Source organism: Myiozetetes cayanensis, unplaced genomic scaffold, assembly GCF_022539395.1.
Source record: "Myiozetetes cayanensis isolate MyiCay16 unplaced genomic scaffold, myiCay2020 scf18, whole genome shotgun sequence".
NCBI lineage: Eukaryota > Metazoa > Chordata > Aves > Passeriformes > Tyrannidae > Myiozetetes > Myiozetetes cayanensis.
Window position 1 is genome coordinate 9328941 of NW_026087389.1, and position 22229 is coordinate 9351169.

At 56.2% G+C, this 22229-nt stretch overlaps 3 protein-coding genes across 10 annotated transcripts in view; 1 reads left to right on the forward strand and 2 right to left on the reverse strand.

The window, feature by feature from the left end:
- MTMR14 (myotubularin related protein 14) overlaps positions 1-3520 on the reverse strand; it is a 31972-nt gene extending 28452 nt beyond the window's left edge. The window contains 3 exon segments of the mRNA XM_050313122.1: positions 3071-3210; positions 3300-3490; positions 3493-3520. Of these exon segments, the coding sequence (XP_050169079.1) occupies positions 3071-3210; positions 3300-3490; positions 3493-3520 (359 nt within the window).
- A 1308-nt stretch (positions 3521-4828) lies between these two features.
- The window catches only part of LHFPL4 (LHFPL tetraspan subfamily member 4), a 28385-nt gene continuing 10984 nt past the window's right edge, over positions 4829-22229 (forward strand). For 6 of the 8 annotated variants that reach the window (XR_007628706.1, XR_007628705.1, XM_050313138.1 and 3 more), the window contains exons 1-4: positions 4906-5443; positions 13631-13867; positions 14068-14084; positions 14879-15026. Coding sequence is in view for 6 of the 8 variants with exons in the window: in XM_050313138.1 (XP_050169095.1) it covers positions 5038-5443; positions 13631-13867; positions 14068-14084; positions 14879-15026 (808 nt within the window). In the remaining 2 variants the exon portion in view is untranslated. Of the gene's footprint in view, positions 5444-13630; positions 13868-14067; positions 14085-14327; positions 16006-22229 lie in introns of those variants that run through there. The other 2 variants (XM_050313135.1, XM_050313140.1) reach the window with 2 other exon arrangements.
- SETD5 (SET domain containing 5) overlaps positions 17224-22229 on the reverse strand; it is a 64963-nt gene continuing 59957 nt past the window's right edge. The window contains exons 23-24 of the mRNA XM_050313118.1: positions 19700-19773; positions 17224-19515 (exon numbers count right to left, since the gene is read on the reverse strand). Coding sequence (XP_050169075.1) covers positions 18916-19515; positions 19700-19773 — 674 coding nt within the window. The 3' untranslated portion in view covers positions 17224-18915. The remainder of the gene's footprint in view (positions 19516-19699; positions 19774-22229) is intronic.

The following is a 22229-nucleotide window of genomic DNA, read 5'->3' on the forward strand; positions in this document are numbered from 1 at the left end:
AACCCAGGGCATGGGGCAAGCAGGAAATCCAAGACCCCACTGGGGACACAGAAGAATGAGCCCCTCTCCCAGGCACAACACGGCTGCACACGCACTGGAGAGACCTGCTCTGCTACCTGTTATGGATGTGCTACAAACACAGCTCTCAGATCTTCTCATCTCAATAACCACCATCAGTAAAGCGAGAGATAAACATAAACTAGAGGTTAAACATGGTAAACAAACACACTTGGACTGAGACTACTGTAGTAAGGGGAGGGCTGACCTACTCTGAAGAACAGGTGTAATGCTTTTACAGGGACTAGTGATTAAATGCAATGTAAGTAGAAGTAAAATCTACTGAAAAGGTTCAGAAAACAGCACTCTTCAGCAACCTGAAAGAGCATCATTAAGGCTGTTTGGCACAAGGCAGAGAATAAGGCAGAAAGAATGACGTGTATCTTGACTTTTTTTTTTACTTTTGGGTGTTTGAGGTGTAATGGGGGGTGGTGTTCTTCAGAATTTTGTTTTCCAGAAGACACTGCTGGGCAAAGATTACCTCTTGACCTCCCTCCACCCAAAATCAGACCCCAAATCCAAAGTAATCTTTTTAAATGCAAGGGAAACATGTCCTTTAAGAGCAAGCAACTGTTTTGGCAACTATCTTAGATAGGTCTCAAGCAGAGATGCTCCTCTTTGGGTGACCACAACAGTACTGGAACCAAAGTGTTCCTCTTATGTTGCTAGATTACACACAACTGTGATCATATTTGTTTATAGTGCAGACACATAACAGGATCACCTTGTAAAACCATAGATGTGGCCCGTGACTGAGATTTGGACATTTTCATTAAGCACAATCACAGTAACTTCCAAGTTATGTTGGGGCTGGAAAGCTGCTCAGTGGAAAAGGATCTGTGGGTGCTGGTAGAGACCATGCTGAACATGAGCCAGCGTGTGTCCAGGTGGCCAAGGAGGTCAAGGGTATCCTGGCTTTTATCAGTGTGGCCAGCAGGACCAGGGTAGTGATCGTCCCCTTGTACTCAGTAGTGAGGTGACATCAGAGATTTCCAAGCACAGGGAAGGACTCCTGAGTATCAGACACACTCTGCTACTTTCTGTGACTCCTCACAATCAGTACCTGATCAAGGGACACGGAGACTAAAAACATACATGGAATTCTTCCTGCAACTGCCTGGATTTCAGAGTAGTATTAGCAAACTTTGACCAAGCAACATTCTTTCTTCCCCCAGCTGCCAAGTCACAAAAGAAATAGGATCAGGAAACTGATCTGGGTCAAAAGTATCCATTTTTGGCTGGTTCCCCATATGCTCCAGAAACAGCTGTACCAGCAGAACCAACAAGGCAGCACAGTGTTTGCATACATGAAAACTGTTTATAAAACACTTTAGTATTCTCAGAGGTGTGAAGCCTCAAGAAGATCTTAGCAGCTGATAAGAACATTAAAAAGATGAAAGCAGAAGTGTCCAAGGCTGGGCTGGATGGCACCCAGAGCAACCTGGTCTAGTGGAAGTGTCCCTGCCCAGAGCAGGCGGGATGGAACCAGGGATCTTTAAGGTCCCTTCTAACCCAAATCATTCTTTTGTTCTACAAAAGGCAGCCAAAGACACACAGTCCTAGAGGGACTGTCCTGCTCACTGGAAGAGGTTCTCGTGTTCTGTAACACAAGAAATACAACAGTCTCTATAATAATTATTCCACAGTAGTACAATAATGAAACTAAAACCTGAATTTGTCTAAAGATCACTTAGCAGCTTTTACAGAGAGCATCACCCAGAAATCAGGAGAGGCATGATAAAATGTAGTCTGTTTCCGTGACTCTCTGGGACAGCACATCAAGACTTGGAAAGAATGAGTCTTAAAAAAGTTCATTGCCACTCCTGGTTTGCACAAGTCACAGAAGAAAATGGGGCATCAAGTGTAAATACTCTTTGTTTTGAATACTGTCAGAAAAATTAAGCATCCTTTCCTCTTGCAAGAGCAGGAAAGCAGAAGCATTCGGTTTCTCTTCCCTAGTTACATTTACAGCTTCAGACTTCAGTTTCCTGTTTTTTGCAGCAAGGGGTTTAATCTTTTCTAATCTAAAAAGCATGAATTCTCATATGTCAAGCAGAAATTCTCCCACCTGACAGTCAGCTGTGGCTGGTTTTCTCTTCTACAGCACCCAGCCCGTGTGCCAGCAAAGCAGGTGATGGTTTGCCTTCCTCAGGCAAAGCAGCTGGACATGTGAAGGGGACTTGGTGACCATTTTTTGAACACATTATGCTTATCATTGACATGCAGTTAAGACTGCAAAACTATATTACGTCTTGTTGGAGGAAAAAATAAAACAGATCTGTGGTTGGAGCTGTAGGGAGCAACGTGAGACCAACGTGATCCTGGGCTTGTGGGTCAAAGTCCAGAAATGCATTGGCTGAGACATGCACCAAACTGCCAGGAAGCGTTTCCCGTTAACTCACTAAACCTCAGCGCCCACTGACCCGCCCTCCGCGGTGGGGAGAGGTGAAACAGCCTAGAATGACAGAAATATCTGTCCAAAATGCCTCAACTGCCTAGTCCTTATCAGACCCCATGCCCCGAGATGCTTTGCAGACTAAAATTCCCCGCATCAGAGGCCTTGCACCGAGACCACGGGCACTTCATCAAGAGAGGGTGAGCATCGCACAGCCTCACTCTCAGCCTCGAGCCTTCGGACGAGCTGCAGCAGAGCAACGACCAGGACCCAGCGCTATGCTCGCCTTTACTCCAGGGCCGCATGCAGCGTTGCTGGCGCTGCCCTGGAGCACCGGCGCTTCCTTCACACCCATCGTTACAGGCTCAGCTTTCACCACGGCAGCCCAGGAGCCCCGGGGCGCTGGGAGGAGCCCCGCAGGAGCGCGGCAGCCCCGGGAGGCAGCGAGGGGAGCCCCTGGAGCGGTGACACCGCCGGCTATAATTAGCGCAGTGCAGGGCTTCCCCCGGCCGGCGGGAGCCCCGGGACAGCAGCGGCGGGCGCGGGAGCTACTCGAGACAACAACAACCACCAACCACCACCACTACTCCGGCGGGACACGGGGACCGGGGGCCTTACGGGTCGCGGCCGGCGTCGCGCTCCAGGAGGACGATGTAGCGCGGGTAGTGGGCGCAGACCTCGCCGTGCAGGTTGGGGATCACGCTGTAGCGATAATCGCGGCCGAAGAGCTCCAGGCACCGCCGCTCGATCCGCTCCACCTGCGCAGAGCCACCGCTCAGTGCCCGCCGCGCCGGGACCCCCGAACCTCGCTCCTTCCCTCTCCCCCCCCGAGCCCCGGTGCCCTCACCTTGGCAGCGGCGGCGCCGCCGCCGTCCTTGGCGCGGTACTGTGCCCGGGAGAACTCGAGCAGCAGCTCGGCCAGGGCGCGGTCCCCGGAGCCCGCCGGGGGGCAGCCGCGGGCCGCCGCCGCCATGGCCGCGCCGCTCACCGCCGCCGCCTCGGGCCCATCGCCCCGCCCGCCGCTTTCCGCCCGCCGCCACCGCCCCTTCCGCCCGCTCCCGCCGTCATCGCTGAGCGCCGGGCCGCGCTCCGCCCCGGGGCAGCCGGACCGCTCGGGGGGAGCGGGCTGCGCTCCGACCCGCGCGTAGAAACACGGCGCAAAGGCTGTCTAGGCGTGCGCAGGGCGCTGCGCTTCAGTGAGAATCCCCGCCGAGGTGTGGCCGCGCACACCCAGCCAGTGCCGGTCGGAGCTGCGGGATGGGCGGTACCGCGGGACCCTGGTTCTTGCAGGAGAACACGAAGTGGTTTTCATCCGCGTTTGTCTGACTTGCAAACCAGCTGCGAATCTTGACAAGACTTGGAAGAGAATGAGGCCCCTGGAGCATTTTATGACAGCCGAGTTTAAGTGCAGCTAAGGCGGTGCATCTCGCCACCCTGAGAAAGAAACTGGGCCGAGGTGGTCTGGTCTCTGCTGGGTTTGGGACCCAGTGGGAGGCTGCCGGGGCGGGGGCAGGACTTTGCAGGGCAACTGCCGGCATACAAGTGTCTCAGGCCGACAGCCCGCCACACCTGACCTGGCACAGCCGTGTAGCCCGGCCCTGTCACCACACCTGACCTGCAGCACCTTGTGTACCCCGGCCCTGTCACCACACCTGACCTGGCACAGCCGTGTAACTGGCCCTGCACTGTCACACGAGAGGTTCTGGGTCAGGTCCTGCTGTCCCAGTGCCACAGTGGCGGCAACTCAGCTTGCTCCGTCCCCACCAAGCGGGTGGGGAAGCTCTGCTGCCCGCCCCGCGGGCCACGCCGGACACTCGCTGGGTCGCGGGGGTTGAGGGAGGATGGACGCGCTCGCTGCGGGCGCGCTCCGGCCAAACGCACCCCCGCGGGGACCCGCCGGCACTGACCGGGCCATGCCCAGGCGCTGCCCCGGGCAGGGGCGGACCAGGGAGCGGCCCCTGGGGAGTGGGGCGGGCCCGGCACCGGCTCTGTCCCAGCTCGGCGACCCGACCTGAGCCGTGCCGAGCTGAGCCGTGCCGAACATTGCCCGTCATGAGGCGACCCGAGCCCAGCCGAGCCCGAGGCGGGCGCAGCCGAAGGATCGGGAGCAGCCCGATCCCCGGGGGGCGCGCGTGGCGGGCTGGGTTGGGCTGGGCTCGGGCTGGGCTGGGCTGGGCTGGGCTGTGCTGGGCTGGGCTGGGCTGGGCTGGGCTGGGCTGGGCTGGGTTGCACTGGGCTGGGCTGGGCTGGGCTGGGCTGGGCTGGGCTGGTACGCTGGGTTGCACTGGGCCTGGGCTGGGTTGGGTTGCACTGGGCTGGGCTGGTTGCGCTGGGTGCACTGGGCTGGGCTAGCACGGCCGGGCTCGGCAGGGCTCGGGCTCGGCTCCGCAGTGGCGAGGGCGCGCGGCCGCGCGCTGTGGCGGGAGCGCGCGGGGCGCAGAGGCGGCAGCCAAGATGGCGGCGCGGGTGTCGCAGGGCCCGGCAGCCCGCGGGCGCTCTTAGGCCGCGGCCCCCGCCCCGCCGACCCCGGGCGGGCCCCCGCCGTCCCGGCCCCTCCCGCCCTCCGGCAAGTGGTGGCCGGCAGGATGCTGCCCTCGCAGGAAGCCTCCAAGCTGTACCATGACAACTACGTGCGGAACTCGCGCGCCATCGGCGTGCTCTGGGCCATCTTCACCATCTGCTTCGCCATCATCAACGTGGTGGTCTTCATCCAGCCCTACTGGGTGGGCGACAGCGTCAACACGCCCAAGCCCGGGTACTTCGGGCTGTTCCACTACTGCGTGGGCAGCGGGCTGGCGGGCCGGGAGCTGTCGTGCCGCGGCTCCTTCACCGACTTCAGCACCATCCCCTCGGGCGCCTTCCAGGCGGCCGCGTTCTTCGTGCTGCTCTCCATGGTGCTGACGCTGGGCTGCATCACCTGCTTCGCCCTCTTCTTCTTCTGCAACACCGCCACCGTCTACAAGATCTGCGCCTGGATGCAGCTGCTGGCAGGTACACTCCGGCACCGGGAGCACCGGCCTGCCCCGGGCCTGGCGGCGGGCGAGGGGCGGGGGGAATGTGGGCAGCGCCGGGTGTGGGGCACTCCGCCAGGACCCGACACTGGTTGTGGGTGTCCCTGGCGGCAGGGAGCACCGAGGTTGCTCAGGGAAGCTGGGCTGGGTCCAAGCCAGGGGTTGGCCGTGGTTCCAGGATCCAGCCCCATGGCTTCCTGGGACACCCAGGCCGGGTGCAAGTGCTGACAGACTACCAGGAATGGGCACCAGTTCGGGACACTGCCACCCATGGCTCCCTAGTATCCCCTGGCCACAAGGAACACTAGGGCTGCCCAAGAAAGCTGGGTTCTGGTACAAGTACCAGGTACAAGTAACCATACAGTATCCCATCCAGGAGCCAGGCCCAGGACATCCCAAGACTTCCTGGGACACCCAGGGCAGGCGGTGACACTGACAGAGCACCAGGAACAGGTGCTGGCACTGGTGCCCAGGGCTCCCCAGGCAGAGTTTGGCTGCAAGGAACACCGGGGTTGCTCAAGGAAGCTGGGCAGGGTACAAGCACTGTCAGGCCATGGGGCATGCCAGGCAAGAAGTGTCTTCAGGACACTCCAGGGCTTCCTGAGACACTCAGGCCAGGTACTGGCACTGACAGAGCACCAGGGATGTGCACCTGTTCTGGGCATTGGAACCTGCGGTTCCCCGGGAAGGCCTGACTCCAGGGAACCACAGGGCTCACTGGGACGCAACAGGAAAGCTGGATCAGGGACCCCCCTGCAGAGGACCCTGGAACAGGCACTGGCCCTGGGCCACACCTGGGCAGCCTGGAATACCTCAGGACACCTGAGCCAGGCACTGGCCTTGGAGCACCTTGGGACATCCTGGGCCAGGGACCAGCCTTGGGACACCCCAGTCAGGGACCAGTGTTGGGACACCCTACAACAGGGACTGTCCCACAGAATCAACTGCAAGATGGCCTAGGACAACTGGACCTGGGACCAGGCTCCTGGGGACCCATACACTCCAGGACACTTCACATCAGGGACTAGCCTTTCTGTCAAACCAGCCCTGGGACATCCCTGAGCAAGCCTGTCCCCAAGGGGGACTCACTTCAGGGGAATCCCCAGCCCCTAAAGGAAGCCCATCACTGGCAGGGGCCCATGCATGGATCCCCCAGCCCTGTAAAAGCACCTGTGCACAGACAGACCCTTCAGCCTCCCCTTAAAGACTTGTTGTGCCCAGGCCCCCTCCCTCCCACATCATGAAAGAGCTGTGAGGAAAGCCTCTCTGAGCTCTTTCCAGTGTTTCCCACAGAGGGACATCACACGCCTTGATGTCTCCTCAGACATGACCACAGGCTCAAGCCCAGTCACTGCCCCCAAAAGTGTCCCTGTCTATAGATTCTACTCAGCTCCCTCCACAAATGAAACCCCACTGTAGATGTGCCCTAAGACCCTTATAGACTCACTCCTCAAAGTTGCACCATACAATAATCCAAACCTTTCTCCAGAAGGGGACCTGATGCCTCTATTGGTAAGAATCCCGAGTATCCCTTGTGCACAGACCTCCAGGCTGTCCTTACAGAGGTTCTGCCCTTTTTGGAGAAAGACCCTGAGAACTGATGCTGAGCTTTCCTTGGTGGGGGGGATCCTTCACTTCCTTCTCTGCCCAGTTTTATGAAGTGTGGACAGACACTGTTACTCTCTCCACTGCATACAAAGTGTGAATAGAACTTCCACTGGAAGGACCCACAGCAGCCCTTATTCCTAATGAAAGGACCCAGTCTGTCCCCTCTGTGAGCAGGGCCCCAGTCACTGATGTGGAAGGATATGGCCCCTCCGTGCTAGGCCCTTGCAGCCAGCCCAGCTCCCTCCCTTGCAAGCTGGCTGCGGCTGGAAAGCCTGACCTCTCCTCACCCAGATCAGGACCACAGCCAGACCGGGAGCTGCCTTGGCTTATCAGGAAATTCCCTCATCTTTAATTTTCCCTGTCCTGAAGATTTATCAGTTTAAAGCAAGCTCAGAGCCCAAATCCTACTGATGATTGTCAGCAGCTTAATCAAGTGGTTTGGAGCACCCGGCTGCTGCTGCTGCACAGGGAGCTGTGTGGTGGGGGGCACTGCACTGGGGGCAGCTCTGGGCTCCCTCCTCATTTCCTCCTGTCCTGCCCTGGCTCAAGTTTTGGTGGCCACAGCAGCACCCTGTGCTGTCAGCTCTGGGTACCCCTCGTTCCGCCCTGGGGCTTGTCCCTGCTCACACTTTGCGCCTTGTGGTTACACGTGCGTTGCTCACAGTGGCACTTGAGAACCCCAAGTGTGTGGCTCGGTGGGGCCATGGACCAGCTCCTCTGGCCTCAGCTGGGCCAGGCTGGCTCGGAGCTCTCCCACAGCAGCACGGCTTCGTGGCCTCTCCGTGCTGGGGAAGGTCCAAGGCAGCATTAATCAAGACTTGTCCCTGCACTCTTCCCTGAGACAGGGCAGCACAAGAGAGCTCCTATCCTACAGGACAGGCTGGTGTCCCTGTCAGGGAGGGCCAGGACACAGAGGTCGTGGTGTGGTGTGTCCCACAGGGACATCTTGGGGTGTTGGGCAGGGCTGAACTTCCATGGGCATGTCAGAGACGGCCGCAGGTGGATGTGTTACCTTGTGCATGAAGGAGGAGCTGCTGTGACCCATGGAGAGCACACAGGGGCCAGATCTCATGAGTAGGGCAGTACACAGCCTGATGCAGGCTCTGGCACAGCATGGTGACAAACCTGGGAGGTTCACCTGCCTGGGAGGTTGGAGGGTTGTGCCAGAGGAGAGGGCTTGGAGGGGCAGAGAAGGGAAGGACATTCCTCCTGCCTTGGTGACGTTTTAGTTGAAGGAGGACTTGCACTACTACAGCAACAGTGAGACCCAAAGTCTCTTGGTCTCACTGGGGAAAACTAGGTAACAAGGGAACTGGCAGAGATATGGGGCAGAGGTGTCCCCACCTTGTTCCTCTGGGATGGCCGGTGCAGAGTACAGGACTGCTGAGTGTGGGCATGGATGGGCTCTGCCGGGATGGGCTCTGCAGGAGTGTCGGGAGGAGGATGAGGAATTCAGGATCTCTTTCAAAAAAAAAAAAGTTTAAATCATCAATGTCTAATTAGTGGACAACAATCAAGGCAGAGTTTAATTAGAGCTTGACAGAAAGCTCCAGCTCAAAAGCCACTGCCCCCCTAGGAAGAAACTGGATCTAATTAAGAGGAAAGGCTCTGCTTTATCGCAAATAGAACGTGGCCATCTGCCCTGTTCAAAATCCCAGTAACGCAAAACGAGATTTTGCTAAATCCTTCTGTTACAAAACCAGAGATGGGCCCTTAACATGAGCACGTCAACAACTGTGTGACTGACAGCACCTGATGCCACCCCAGTACTCAAATTTAGTGAAGCAGCTCCTTCAGAAAGTCCCACAGGATGATGCTTACTTGAAGAGAAGTGGGCTGTGATGGCAATGCCCCTTAGGATCCATTTGCAGGAGACTGGAGCATAGGAATACAACACCACCACCATGTACTGGGGAGGCTGCCCAGGAGTCTGAGCATTTCCTCTGATTCCCTGATCCTCTGCTGTAGCATAAGACACAGTAACCCTGTGAGTTAACTCCAAGCTTTGTCTTGGTGCCCAGCACTAATCCGGACTAAGAAAGCCCAGCCACCTCTGTGGGACACTGTGTTCACACACTTCCCATCAGGACAGTCACTTTGAGTGGGTCCAGGGCTCCCTTTCCAGGGGGTCTTCAGTTTTGTACTTACAGTCTACTGAGGGTCAAAAGAGGCAGCCGGCTGAGCACACCATCCCTCTTGCATGTAGGAATGAACTGGCCACATTTTAAGGTGTTTCTCTGTGCTTCAGGTCCAGCAGTCAGTGTGGTGAGACCTTCCAGCTTCCCAAGGGATGCATGACACCCAGGGCCATGCCTTTGACAGTAGCCTTGGGGTTTGTCCTTATCTTAGCACTTTGGAGTTCACTATGCCGTGTCCAGGCACCTTACCTGATGGACAGTGTGATAATACATATCCAGCTGAGCCCTTTTCTCCTTTGGGAGACTCCTTCAGAGCTACACTCACCTCTCAGACAGGCCCTTCCAAGGGCTGTGAGCAGAGGCAGAGCCCTGAGCAGTGGCTTCATCTTCTGCATCTCAGCTGCATTTGCCAGCCTCTGAGTGGGGACCCCTTGCACGGCATCATTCTGGCACGTCAAGGAGAGGAGTGCTGAGGAAGCCCATTGCCAGCTGCTGGGCTGTGTGGTATGGGGATGTGGCCTCAGACCCAAGGGAGAGCAGCATCTGGCCCCAGCACCACAGCCCTGAAACCCTCCCTGGTGCTGGCAGTGATGTGGTGACTCTGCTGAGCCACATCAGGACAGGCTCATCTTCCTGACTGGGACTTGCTGGAGAGCCAACTCCTCTCAGAGTTTGAGGTTTCAAAACAATTGTTTTCATGGATATAAAAGTCATTAATGGATTTTCATAATGAAAAAATACGAGGCAGATAGCACTGCTCCAAACCAGCTTGGAGCATAACTGGGACAGCTGCTGGGAATGAGACTGCCCAGGGAGGTCATGGAGTCTCCCTCTCCGGAGACATTCAAAACCCATCTGGATGCATTCCTATGTAACCCACTCTAGGTGACCCTGCCTCGGTAGGGGGTTTGGACTGGGTGATCTCCACAGGTCACTTCCAACCCTAACTACCCCGTGATTCTGTGATTCTATCCTGTATCCTCAAGCCAAAATATGGTCTTTCAGGTGAACCACTTCCACCTGCTGACCTTGCAGCAAAAATTACATCACCTCAAAAAAACTTAGCCTTTGATCAATTACCCTCTTCCGGCCCCCAGAAAAGCTTTCCTGAAGACTCCCCCCTCCTTCCACTGCCACTCCTGCCTTGCAGCGGGGACAGGAGCAGGGATTCAGCCTATTTCTTGCATCCAGCCAGCGCCGTGTGCTCCACGGCAGCAGCCCCGGGGCTTGCACGGCAGCGCGCCCCTCCCGTAGCGGCTGTTAATGTGCCTGTGTACTCGCAGGGAGGGGCTGAGCCGCGCGTTTCGGAGCCGCTCGTGTCCTGGAGCTTACATCCCTTAACCGTTGTTCCAGATAAAGTAACTGTCAGTTCTGATTCATACAAACTCATAACTCTATTCTGAATCCTGCTGATTTTTTGGCACGGAAACAGCCTGTGGAGCAAAATGCCGTAAGGGAGCTCGTGTCTGTGTAAATGGCCGGTGCTACTCGTCCTGAGCACGCTGCCCTTAGTGTTCATTTATTTTTGAGGGATTTCAGCTTTTATGGGAAGGGAGGGGGGCTGTGTTTGTCCCATTTCCCTTTAGTGCTCAGCTCTCAGAACGTTTTCTAGTGAGAAGCAGCCACTCCAGACCCCAGTATCACAGCCCAGCCCCTGTTCCCCATAGGCTTGGGGCTCACACCAGATTTAACAGGTTTAACAAGCCCCTTTGGGCCCCAGTGGTTACTGTTTTTCCCCTGTTACCCCACATTTTCCAGTTTGCGTGTCCTAGGGTGGTGTGATGCTCTGTGTGCCTGTGCTCAGGGGGAGGCTGCATCTCTCATCTGCAGGACGTGTCCTGAGCTTCTTCCACCCATGGCAGGCAACAGCAGTTAAAGCCAATCTTCACCCACACCTGCAGATTAAACTGGACAGAAAAAGTGATTAAAAAATCAGATTTTAATCCTGCAGGCACAGCTGCTCAGGACAGGTGCAGTGCTGGGATAGCTGTGGTGCTCAGCAAACATGGGGCTACTCAGACAAATTAGTTAAATGCACCTTGTACTCGGAAACATTATCCTGCCTGGAGGAGTTTCCTCTTGTGTTGAGGCCTGAGTCATAGTGTTACATTCCCTTTGATTAATTTCTTTTGCAAGGATATCAAAAGCCCTTGAGATGCCTGTTTCATTTCTAGAGGACCTTGACAAGGGAGCACTGAGGAGCGGGAAGCCGTGAACCAGCTGTAAAAGCCAAGAAATGTTAGTTTTCCCGGGGCCAGAACCCCAGCCCCAGCAGGATCATCCTCCCTCTGCATACACCCTCCCCCAGCAATCACTGAAATGCCTTTCCAACTGGGAACACTATAGAAGAGGGAGTTGGAGCCCAGGGCCTGGGAGAAGGATGGCAGCTGTGGGGTGTGACAGAGTAGCCAGCCATCTTTGGTGCCACTGTCAGTGAGGACGAGCACCACTCCCTCAGAAGAACAGGAATTAAAAGCAAAATGAATGGGAATTGGGTTATTTTTTCCTCTCTAATAGCAGCTCTAGTAGGAGTCATCACTTGGTGTTTTTCATGCGGTTGCAAGGTGTAGAAATAGGCTGTTTTAAACAAAAATCAAGGTTTTCCTGCAGGTCTGCAAGGGATCTTGGGGCATTTGGAGGCAGGTGCAGGCAGAGCCCTGATCCTGCACCCCTCAGAGCTGTTGCAGAGGGCAGCGCTGAGGCCTGTGGACCATGTGGGGATCCCCCGTGCTCTTGCTCCACTCTTCAATGTCACTCCTTGCTGCAGGCACGGGAAGGTGTTTCCAGGACATCGGATGGGCTGGGGATGTGCAGAAAAGGGAATTGCTTGTGACAGAGCAGAGGACTCAGCTTGCTGCTGGGAACATATAGGACAGATGGGAAGAAGAGAGTGTTGAGCTGCTCTGAGCTGCAGGGACAAACTCACCCCCTTGCCAGGGATGGCCACAGAGCACCTTAGCTTGTTTCACACTGCACTGCACTGGGAGCTCAGTGGATCCTAAAATCCTCTTAGCATCTTGCTTTCACAGGAACAGTCCCTGGCACAGGTTTGCTGCACCTGCTCCCCTTTATTTCAGGCCCTTGGCTGAATTAATGCCATCCTGCCCCAAGGTGCCCAGGTCAGCAGCAGGCCAGGCTGCTCCTCACCATTTACCACGCAGAGCACGGCGTTGGTGCTCATTGTACTTCCTTGCAGAGGGATGGTTTTGGGCTGGCCCAGTCCCAGCGGGCAGGGAGCTCCCCCAGACACCCTGTGCCTGGCTGGGAGTCCCTGGTGACGATGTACTGGAGGTGCCAGCTTGTCAGCTCCTAAGCAGCCATGCGGTGCCGGGGTGGCACCGGGGCTGTGCATGGCCCTAAATCAGCATGCAGGGCTCACTGCTGCCTGCAAGGACTCTTCTACAGAGCAGGTTTGTGATGTGGACAGAGGAGAGACCAGGCAGCAGCTGGCACATGGCATTATATGCCAGAGCACGGACTACTCGCCTCAGTGTCCCTACCCTTTTCTGGCACAGCTCATCAGGATGCGAGGGCTATACCTGCTCCCAGGCACGTGCTTCCCTCCCTCCTGGGATTTTCCTTCCTGAGAGCAGTTCAAAGCACAGGCCAGCACCCAGAGAGCTTGTGCCAGACCACCAGCTGCCCTCCCTTGGGGCCACTGCTACAGCACTCGTGCCTGCAGGGTGTTTGCTGTCCCTACAGCAGTAAGGGAAGGGGATACAATTCCTCACTGGTGCTGGCACAAGCTTCTTGGTTCTTCCCTAACTCAGGGCAAAAATACCTGCAGGGCACCCCAGCCAACATCATTACTATTTTTAGCCTTCCCAGCTGATACGGGCAAGGAGCTTTTATACTTGCTGTAGTTAGAAAAAACGTCACCTTCTTACCTTGACAGTCACAGGCTTTGTGTTGGCATTTCCCTCCCTGTGTTCCCTGATGTCTCCTTGCTCAGCATGGAGCGTGCAGGATGGAGGCATGCAGGGAAGGTGACCCCTCTGGGAGCAGAGCTTGCAGGATAGGTGGTGGTTGGGTGCAGGGGCTCCTGGGGATGATGATCCTCTCAGCATGCAGCATCTCTGCCCGCAGCTCCTGCCTGGTGGCTCCTGCCCACATGCAGGGAGTCTGCAGTGATGAGGAAAGCCCATGGGGAACCACTGATCCTGTGACTGATGCTGTAAGAAACCAAGACCCTGAAATTCCCATTTGTGCATGGGCAAGATTTGGGGCAGCCACGTGCAAACCCAGTCCCTGGGGCTGCTGGGGCAGCAGTGGCTGTCACCTGCCATGTCACCTGGCTGTCGTGGGGCCCAGATGGGCTCCCTGCTAGGTGTGGGCTGCACTCATGCACTGACTGGGGGGCTCAGTGCCTGGCACTGCCACCCCCTGTCCTCTCTGATGCCTCCCTCCTCTCCCCCTTGCAGCGCTCTGCCTGGTGCTGGGCTGTATGATCTTTCCTGACGGCTGGGATGCAGAGACCATACGGGACATGTGCGGGGAGAAGACAGGGAAATACTCCCTGGGCGACTGCTCCGTGCGCTGGGCTTACATCCTGGCCATCATCGGCATCCTCAACGCCCTCATCCTTTCCTTCCTGGCCTTTGTCCTCGGCAACCGGCAGAACGACCTGCTGCACGAGGAGCTCAAGACAGAAAGCAAAGGTGAGAGCCACAGTGCCGAGGGGCCCGGGACCCTGGGGGTACCCTGGGTGGGAACAGCCCAGGGGGCTTGGCCCCTCCAGCACCCTGGAAAGGGTCCCATGGGCTTAACTCCCACCTACAAAGCAGGGCAGGCTGGGCAGGGTGGGAGTGGGCTGCCGAGCCTCTGTCCTGCCTGACGCCCGTCTCTTCTATTTCCACAGATTTTGTTGGCACTGCGGTAAGTCTTGAGTGTCACTGTCCTGTCCCCTGGCCCTGACTGTGTGGCGTGTCTGGGTGTGCTGCGTGGCTTGGGATGGGGGAACCCTGCCTGTGCGGGCAGCGAGGCTGGGGGCAATGGGGAAGGGAGTCAGCAGGGACAGGGTGGGGCGCGGCAGGGATGGGGACAGGCATGTGCTGGTGGCACGATGGTGCAATAAGACCTGCCCAACAGCGTCCCCGTCCCGCTGTGCTCTCCCCGCAGAGGATATAAGGCCGACCGTCCGCGGCAGGACCCTCTTCCCATGGCCGGCAGCCTGGGCGCTCCCTCCCTCTCTTGCCCTTCGTCTGCTGCCAGCGGCCACACAGCGTCCCGCGCCGCCCCCCGGGCCCCGCCGCCCGCGCCAGGGATGCGCCGCCCGCCCGCCGCATCCACGGCCACCTCCATGTCCACGCCGGCACCGCCATCCCACGCACCCTGCCAGCTCCGCACCCCGCGCTGCCCGCGGGCCGCCGCCGGGGGAGGATGCCTCAAACGCGCTTCGTTCAAGAACAGCATCCAACTGCGGTTTTGTTTCAAGGAAAAAACAGTCTCGGAGTTTTTAACAGATTTCTACATCCCCAGGACTCCTGACCCGCTGCCTCCCACCCGAACGCGCACCCAGTGACGCCCCGTGCCGGCTGCTCCGGGTCCCGGACCCCTCCCCACTCCCATTTTGTACAGCTCCGTGATCCTGTCTCCACGGCCAGGGGACCCGGTGGCCGGGATAGGGCCCAACCCCTACTTTTACATGTAAATTCATGTTCTCTAAACAGGGTAAAGTGACTCGAGCCCCCTCGCCCCCCACCCCGGGAGCCCGGCCCCAGGACGCGGTGTTTCCTAGCGTGTGGCCGGGGACGCCGGGGCCTCGCTGCTGCCGGCTGTGGGACACCCGACACGCTCCGCCGCTGAATGTAAGCCCTGGTAAGTGGGAGCAGCTGAACATGCAAATCCCCCTGGGCGGGCGCAGGAGGACCCCCCGCCTCCCGCCAGACCCCTCCCCAAGCCGGCCGCGGGCTGTTGCCAAACGCCTTCCCTCCCCATACGGTGCTTTATCTCCACTGGTGACGGCGTGGCCGGGTATGCCCGAGCCCTCCTGTGCCCACCCGGCCTCCTGGCTGCACCTCGCGGTCCCGCGGGGAGCCGGGGGCAGCTGTCCGGCCCCGATGGCCCCCACACAGCACCCCAGAGCCGGCACCCACACCCGGCGCGGGCGGCCGCAGCCCGGCTGTGGCTCTGCTGGCCAGACCGGTGCGTGTGGGCTTCCCCTGGCCACGGGGGCTTGGGTCACCGCAGCCCTCGCAATGCAATAAAGTCCTCAGCACTGGCCTCGTCTCAGTGCGAGCAGCCGGAGCTCCTCGCAGGGCCTCGGGCAGGGGAGGGCCCCCAGGGGGCCCTGGCAGGGCTGGACCCAGGCACTGGGCAAGGCCGGGGAGCAGGGAGCAGAGTGGGTCCCGGGATGGGGCCACAGAGCATGCAGGCTGCTGAGGGATGGCATCAAGTACTCTGCAGGAACCATCGCCTCACCGGGCACCAGGGGCTGGTGGGAGCAGGTAAGTGGTGCCCTGAGGCCCTGCAGGGTGGCGGTGAGGGATGGAGCTGTGCCAAAACACCATCTGGGAGCCAAAGTCACCCGGGACGGCGTGGGTGCCACGAGCCTGGTGGTGCCCACATCCCTCCGGCAGCTGCCCCCCTGGAACGAGGTCAGCAGGAACCCCCTGCCCCTGGCAGCACCCGGGCCTTGCCAGCTTGTGAGTGCTGTTGCCAGCTGAATTGGAAAAACAAACCAAGAAAAATCAGTGGAGAAAGGAATACAGTAGCTGTAATATATCTGTATTTTAGTACAAAGTTTGATACAGTGTTTCACAAAACCTTATTGAAAAATATAATTCAAACCAGACGAGCTCGGAGCCCTGTGGTGTGGGGAGGGTTGGGACGGGCTCCTCCCGGCACTGCCGACACAGAGGAGGTGGTCTGCAAGGAGGTCAAAGGACCCCACATGGTGTCCAAGCTGTGGTGGGGAAGGGAGGGTGGAGAGCCCTCCCTGTGCCCTGTGGGTTGAGCCTCCACCCACATGGGCCGGCACACAAGAGGAGCTCTGGCCAAAGCAAGTCCCCAGGGAAAGGGTCCCACTCCTGACAAGGCAGGAGGTGGGGCAGGGATCCCATCCATCCTTAGGAGCTTTTGAGCCCCTCCCTTCTGCCTGCTCACTGTGCACCATTAGTGGTCTGTCAGCTCACAGGCAGACACAGGCTGATAGCAGCCTCCTAAAATTCATAAAATTCTAGTGTCTTGATGGAAAAAAACAACTTACGTGGCCGGTCATTCCAGTGGCATGCTCTGGTAGAGGAGCAGGGATGTATTCCAGGCTGTGTGACGGCAGCATGGGGAACTCTTGGACATCTGGAGAGCTTTGGCCAGCTCTGGCCTCGCTGGTACAGGACATTCTCAGAGCATGGGTGAGCCCTGCACTGGCAGATGGCAGGACAGGCTGAGGGTGGGCTGGGTCAGCTGCTGGGAGAGAAGTGGGGGGTTGGTGCTGCTCACAGTTGCTTTTGGGAAGCAGTACAGGAGATGAAATCAGACTTTTCTGGGGGATGCACAGGGAGAGGATAAGCCACAGCAGACACCGTCCCAAAAGGTGTCAGGGGGGATGTTCTCATGGTGAGGGCAGTCAAACACCAGCCATGGACACCTCAGACCAGCACTTGCAGGCAACACGTTGTAGGCCCCACTCCAGGCTCAGCCTATCTCAGGCTTCCTAAGGAAAAGGCAAACAACATGAAAACCCTGGCTACCAGCACACCAGAAACCAGGTTTTGAAGCAGGTGCAGTGGTGCAGGGGACATCCTCTACACCATTTCCTCCCAAGATGAGGAGCAAGAACAGCAGCGCAGCCACAATCCCAAAACTCCAGCCAGAACCTCAGGGAATTTCCTCAGGAACAGCAGCTCCCAAAGCAGCCTCTGGCTTCACACGAAATGCTGGCAGAAGGGAGGTCTGCAAGGCTGCTCCTCTGTTTACCCTGCAAGGACAAGGAAGGGAGACCAGTATACTCCCACCCCCTCACCCCATATCTTGGGCTCAAGGTGGTAAGGAAATAGAACCCCTAAAATACCAGTTTTCAAGTTAAGTATTTTTATTATCAAAATTATTACATCTCTTGTGAAAGTTCAAATGTTACAGCATGGTGTAAAAACTCCACTAGAGTAAGAAGCTACAGCCCCCACCTTTCCTAGAGCTTTCCAGGGTCCCTCCCTCCTGCCCCCCTGCTGCGCCCAAAGGTGCTGGAGCCTCTGGGCAGGGCCCCCCTGGCCCCCTCCCGCTGCCTGGCAGGGCAGAGCCTGCCTGCCCCGTGCTGCTCAGAGCACGAAAGGGGAGGCTGCATTCCCAGGGCTAAGCCAAGTGAAGTTTACACCTATTTTATACAGTATACAGACACCCAACTGCGGGGTGACAAGTTCCATCCCAACACGCTCACAGCCAGACAGTGTGAGAAAGTTACTCTTTGTTTCAATATTTTAAAAGTCTCCCCTAGGCTGAACAAACACCTGATTTCAATTGTGAATTAGAGAAACCTGTAACAGTCCTAAAAAAAGAGGAAGAAGACTGTGCATCTGAAAGGACAGGGGAGACAGACTCACAGCATTATGTTATCCAAGAGAAAGGAGAAGTTCCACTGCAGCACCAGGGATGACACCTGTCATATATTAGCTAACCTACTATGGTTATAACTGAATATAAAATTAGATAAATAAAAACACGCCCGATATTACAGTAAACAAGTGAGAAAGAAGCTGGCAATCGTATGGAATTGAACAGACAGCGCACTGTGTCTGGGCTGGCTCTCCTGCCATGCTCGGTGGGTTACGGCAGCTGGGATCAGCACAGCACTGCCCCAAGAGCCTCTGGCTCGGCACAGCCCGGGGTCTGCACCCAACGCCCCAGCACCGCCCCTCGGCAGCCCCCGCTCCTCCGCCTGCAGCCTCCGTGCACCACAGCATCACCTGACTGACCTGGCCCCCAGTCACCCCCCCTGTGTCTCCACATCAGGAGCCAGAGACCCCCGGCACGGCAGCACGTGACAGCACAGCCTCGGCCGTGCTCCTGCTCACAGACTCCTTAAGCGACCTTAGAACACTCGTTCACGACAGCCCTACAAGGAAGCAGCACATGACAGCGCACCCCAGACCCTCTGCAGCGACAGGCACATGCTCCAAGCCCCTCCCGTGCTAGTTCACATTTGTAGAGACTGTTGTCTGGAAAAGCTCTGACAGTGGCAGTGGTGACCCAGGCCCAAAGGCAGCTGTGTGCGCTCGTCTGCTTGTGACTGGAATGATCGTAACGGATTAAAGCCCTCCCCAGAACGCACTGAGAACCTGACCTATAAAGAGATTGGAGTTAACTTCCCCCAACGTTTCCTTTAAACTGCTTTCAAATTCATAATGGTGTCCGTGCTGCATGAGTGACTGTGGCCACGGGCACGGACCAGAGACAGAGGCTGTGCCACAGTCATTGCACTTGAACCATTTGCTTTTTTTTTTTCCTTTTTGTTTTTGTTTCTGTTTTTGCAATGTACCCACGCATCAGGGAACTGCTTTGCTACAGTCTCCGCTTCAGAGAAATCTGCATTCTCCTACCAGGCCAGAGGCCAATACTGCTCACAAATCTCACCCGTGCATTTCAGACCTCAGCCTCTGACCCCTGGCACCCCAGCATCAGGTGCAAGCTCCCAACACCGGCCCAGGAGCCACTTCCAGAGGTGACTGGAAGGAGCTATGGGCAGTTTTGTCCTCCTGGAGTCCAGGCAGTCCTAGGAAAGTCCTGTTTGAGTCTTTACTCCAGAACCTTGAAGCTGCTGCAGTCTGTACTGGTGGACACTGCCTCCCCCGCGGTGCGGATAGTGTTGTGCACTGGAAATCACTGCGCCCCGGGAGCCCTGGTAGAGCACAGACTGCCCCGAGCTGGGCAGACTGATAGTCCGCAAGTCTGACTGTAGTGAGCGAGCACTTTGGGGAGCGGAGGAGGAGCCTGACACGCCCGTGCAGGGCTGGGAGCCCGACTCGGAGGAGAGAGAGTCCACAGCCGTCTGCTGTGCCGGGCTGGCAGCCGCGGGGCAGCTCTTCCTCAGGAGGCTGCTGCTGACGCTGCCAGAGTGCTGCTGGCTGCTGAAATACCCCGAGGTCCCTGCAAACAGGGCAGAGGAGTCTGTGGAGACCGAGTGGGCAGGGCTGGAGTATGAGGTGGAGGAGAGGGATGTTTCTGAGGAACCATGGGAGAGGCTGTGTCCTGTCCTCTGTGCTGCTGCTCGGTAGCTGTATCCAGGAGACGGCGCGAGGTGCCCTCTGTATGGGGAGGAGCTCTGCTGGAGCAGGGTCTGTGATTCCGCCTGGGGACTGTCAGACTGCAGCAGCTGAACAAGGCGTGGGGAAAAAAAAGAAAAGGCATGTCAGACTGACTTTCACGTTTCCTACCTCTTTCTCATGATGAAGGTACTTAGTGCAGCAGGGAACAATTGGGAGCCAAGGCCAGTTTCCCCTCTTATCTCTTTAAAGGTTTTATTTCAGAATGTGCAGATAATACATGAAAGCATTTACCTGGTAGCTGTACCGAGAAGGACTGTAAACTGCTGGTCCTTTGTGGGCTTCAGGAGTGTCTCCTTCTGCTGTGTCTGCAATGTACAGGCAGCACGTTAAAGCTCACCCTCCGGACTGAGGCCGGACAGCAGCTCCCTCTCAAATGGCACCACAGACAGAGCCCAGCCCTCGTGATCTGCATCCAGCAGCAGCTGAGACCAGAGCAGCCTCCCAGGCATCAGCACTCCAGAAGCTGAAAATCCCAGTAGAAGACAACTGGGAAACCTTAACATGTACAAACAGCCACACGTGTGAAGAAGGGCTGCTCCCCTCACCCCAGTGCACTCTGGTTTAGCACAAAGCCCACCTGCCTTGGACCAGCCTGTCCAAATGGCCACACCTGGAGACTCAGCATGGACACAGCCTGGGCTCCCCTGGCTCCTCAGTAGGATACCAGAGGCAGAAGATGGTTTCTAAGGTCTTGGCAATTTCCCATTCAGCCTTGGTCACAGGAATCCACAATGGATACAGTTAAAGCTCAGGAGACAAAACTGTCCCTTCTTGGAGGGCTGTCAGCAGGATCCTGTGGCAGGTTTTCCTCCAAGGGTAGGCAAGAAGTACTTACTGCAGTGACCCAGCCCCTGAGCCATGTGGATGTTTCAGCTGCTACCCCTGTAACCATGGCTGGCAATCCTGCTTTCTTCAGTAGGGGTGAAGCTGTTGGGACGAGGAGGCTTCACATCAGAGTTCTGTTGCAGACTAATGACAGAGAGCTGTTTATCTGCAGCATCTCAGGGATTCTCAGCAGCCAGATTTGAAATGCCTTGGTGAAACACTATTGGTATTAGTATCAAATTTGTATGACAGATGTGTCTCAGTCATGAAACAGGACACGCTGCCTCAGCCTGCTCTGTACTTCTGCCAGACAGGTCTGGCTTTGCCCCAGCTGCACTGGCATGAGCACCAGTGCCAGCAGTGCCCGTGGCTCTGCTGCCATTGTCCTCTCTGTGCTGCACTACAGTGCTGCCTTAGCTAACAAGGAACTGGACAGAGCTTGTCTGCTCTTGAGGCTCAGGAGCCTTTTTCCTCAGGGCACAGACCTGCACAGAAACTGGGGCATGAAGCTTCCAGCACGTGTCCTGTGCCACCTTCCATGTCTGAAATTACATCGATGCAGCAAGTGGCTGTTGGACTTGCTGTAGGTGACACTCCCAGTACTGCAAAAGGCAAAATTTGGAAGTTCAGGGCATGTTTTGTTAAGCAGTCATGCACTGAAGAGACTAACTGTTCAATCCAGGAGATCGCTGTGATTCACAGAAGTCGAGTATGAGAATCAGAAGAAATCTAAAGACTGCTTTTTAAATGGCCGGGCATGCTGGCAGGGCTGCACAATCCACTGCCAGTGCCGGTTCTCAGAAAAATCCTTGACAAGTTAAAGACTACTGAAAGACTAAATTACAAAGGGTAAATAAACTATGACTTTCCTGAATTTGCTTTATGTAAACTTAAAAGCTAAAGCCAACATTTTCCTTCCCCCATTTCCCAATACCTGCACTAGGAAGGACACGAAGAACTGCTTTTCTTGGCAGTACTGGCCTGTGTCAACCTAAAGCATAAATGAAGTGACAGCTTTAGCTGGGAGCAGCTGCAGTTCTCAGAAGCGTGGAATGCACACAATTTCCATTTCATTCCTATATGCCTCATCAGCAAACCTCCAAGTTTGGGATTTTTCAGTTCCCCTCAGTATTATCTGTTACAGCATCAAGTGAACATGTGCATCTTCACCATTCCAGGTGCTACGAGGAATGGCACAGACTCGGCCACCCATCTGTTTCATGAAGAAGCAGAGCAGCAACTGGGGGAGGGAAGATGGCTCACAAAATCTAAACAAGAACATAAAGTAGAATCTAAACAAGCTGCTGAAGAAATTGCCACACTAAGCAAAAGAAGAAAAAAATGTATTTTGCTGTGCTGGGATGAAGGAGACAGATGACTTTTGTCAGCTGCAGCATTAGGTTTTCACAGCTCAGATTGGGATGGGATTTATGTAACAAGAAAGAAGACTGTACCACTGCAGATCAAAGTTTAATTCCAGCCTAACTTCTGGGTGAGACTGACGAGACAGAGATGTACAGGTTACAGTGGGTAAAGGCCTGTTGCAGGAGCCAGGATTTTGCCTACCCTTCTGAAAAAGAAGGGCCAAGAAAGCCACTTCCACTAGTATGGGAAAGACAGGGAAGAGATTCCCAGTAGTGTCCCATGAAACTGTGACATTTTTGATAGGGAAGAGGATTTCCTCTCAAGACTGGATGAAGAAAAAGAATTGAAAAGATGTGCCTGGGTGTACAAAATCAGGAAAACCCTTGATGAAACACCAGTTTTCAGAGACTGATCTCAAATACACCTTACTGCAACTGGGGGGGGGAAAGTCTGACTTGGAATGAAGTAAATACATACTTGCCCTAAAATGCTCAGAAATAAGACATTACACCTGTCTGAATGTTCAGCCAATGGGAATTAAATGATAGCACTTTCCTAGCACATGAAGTAC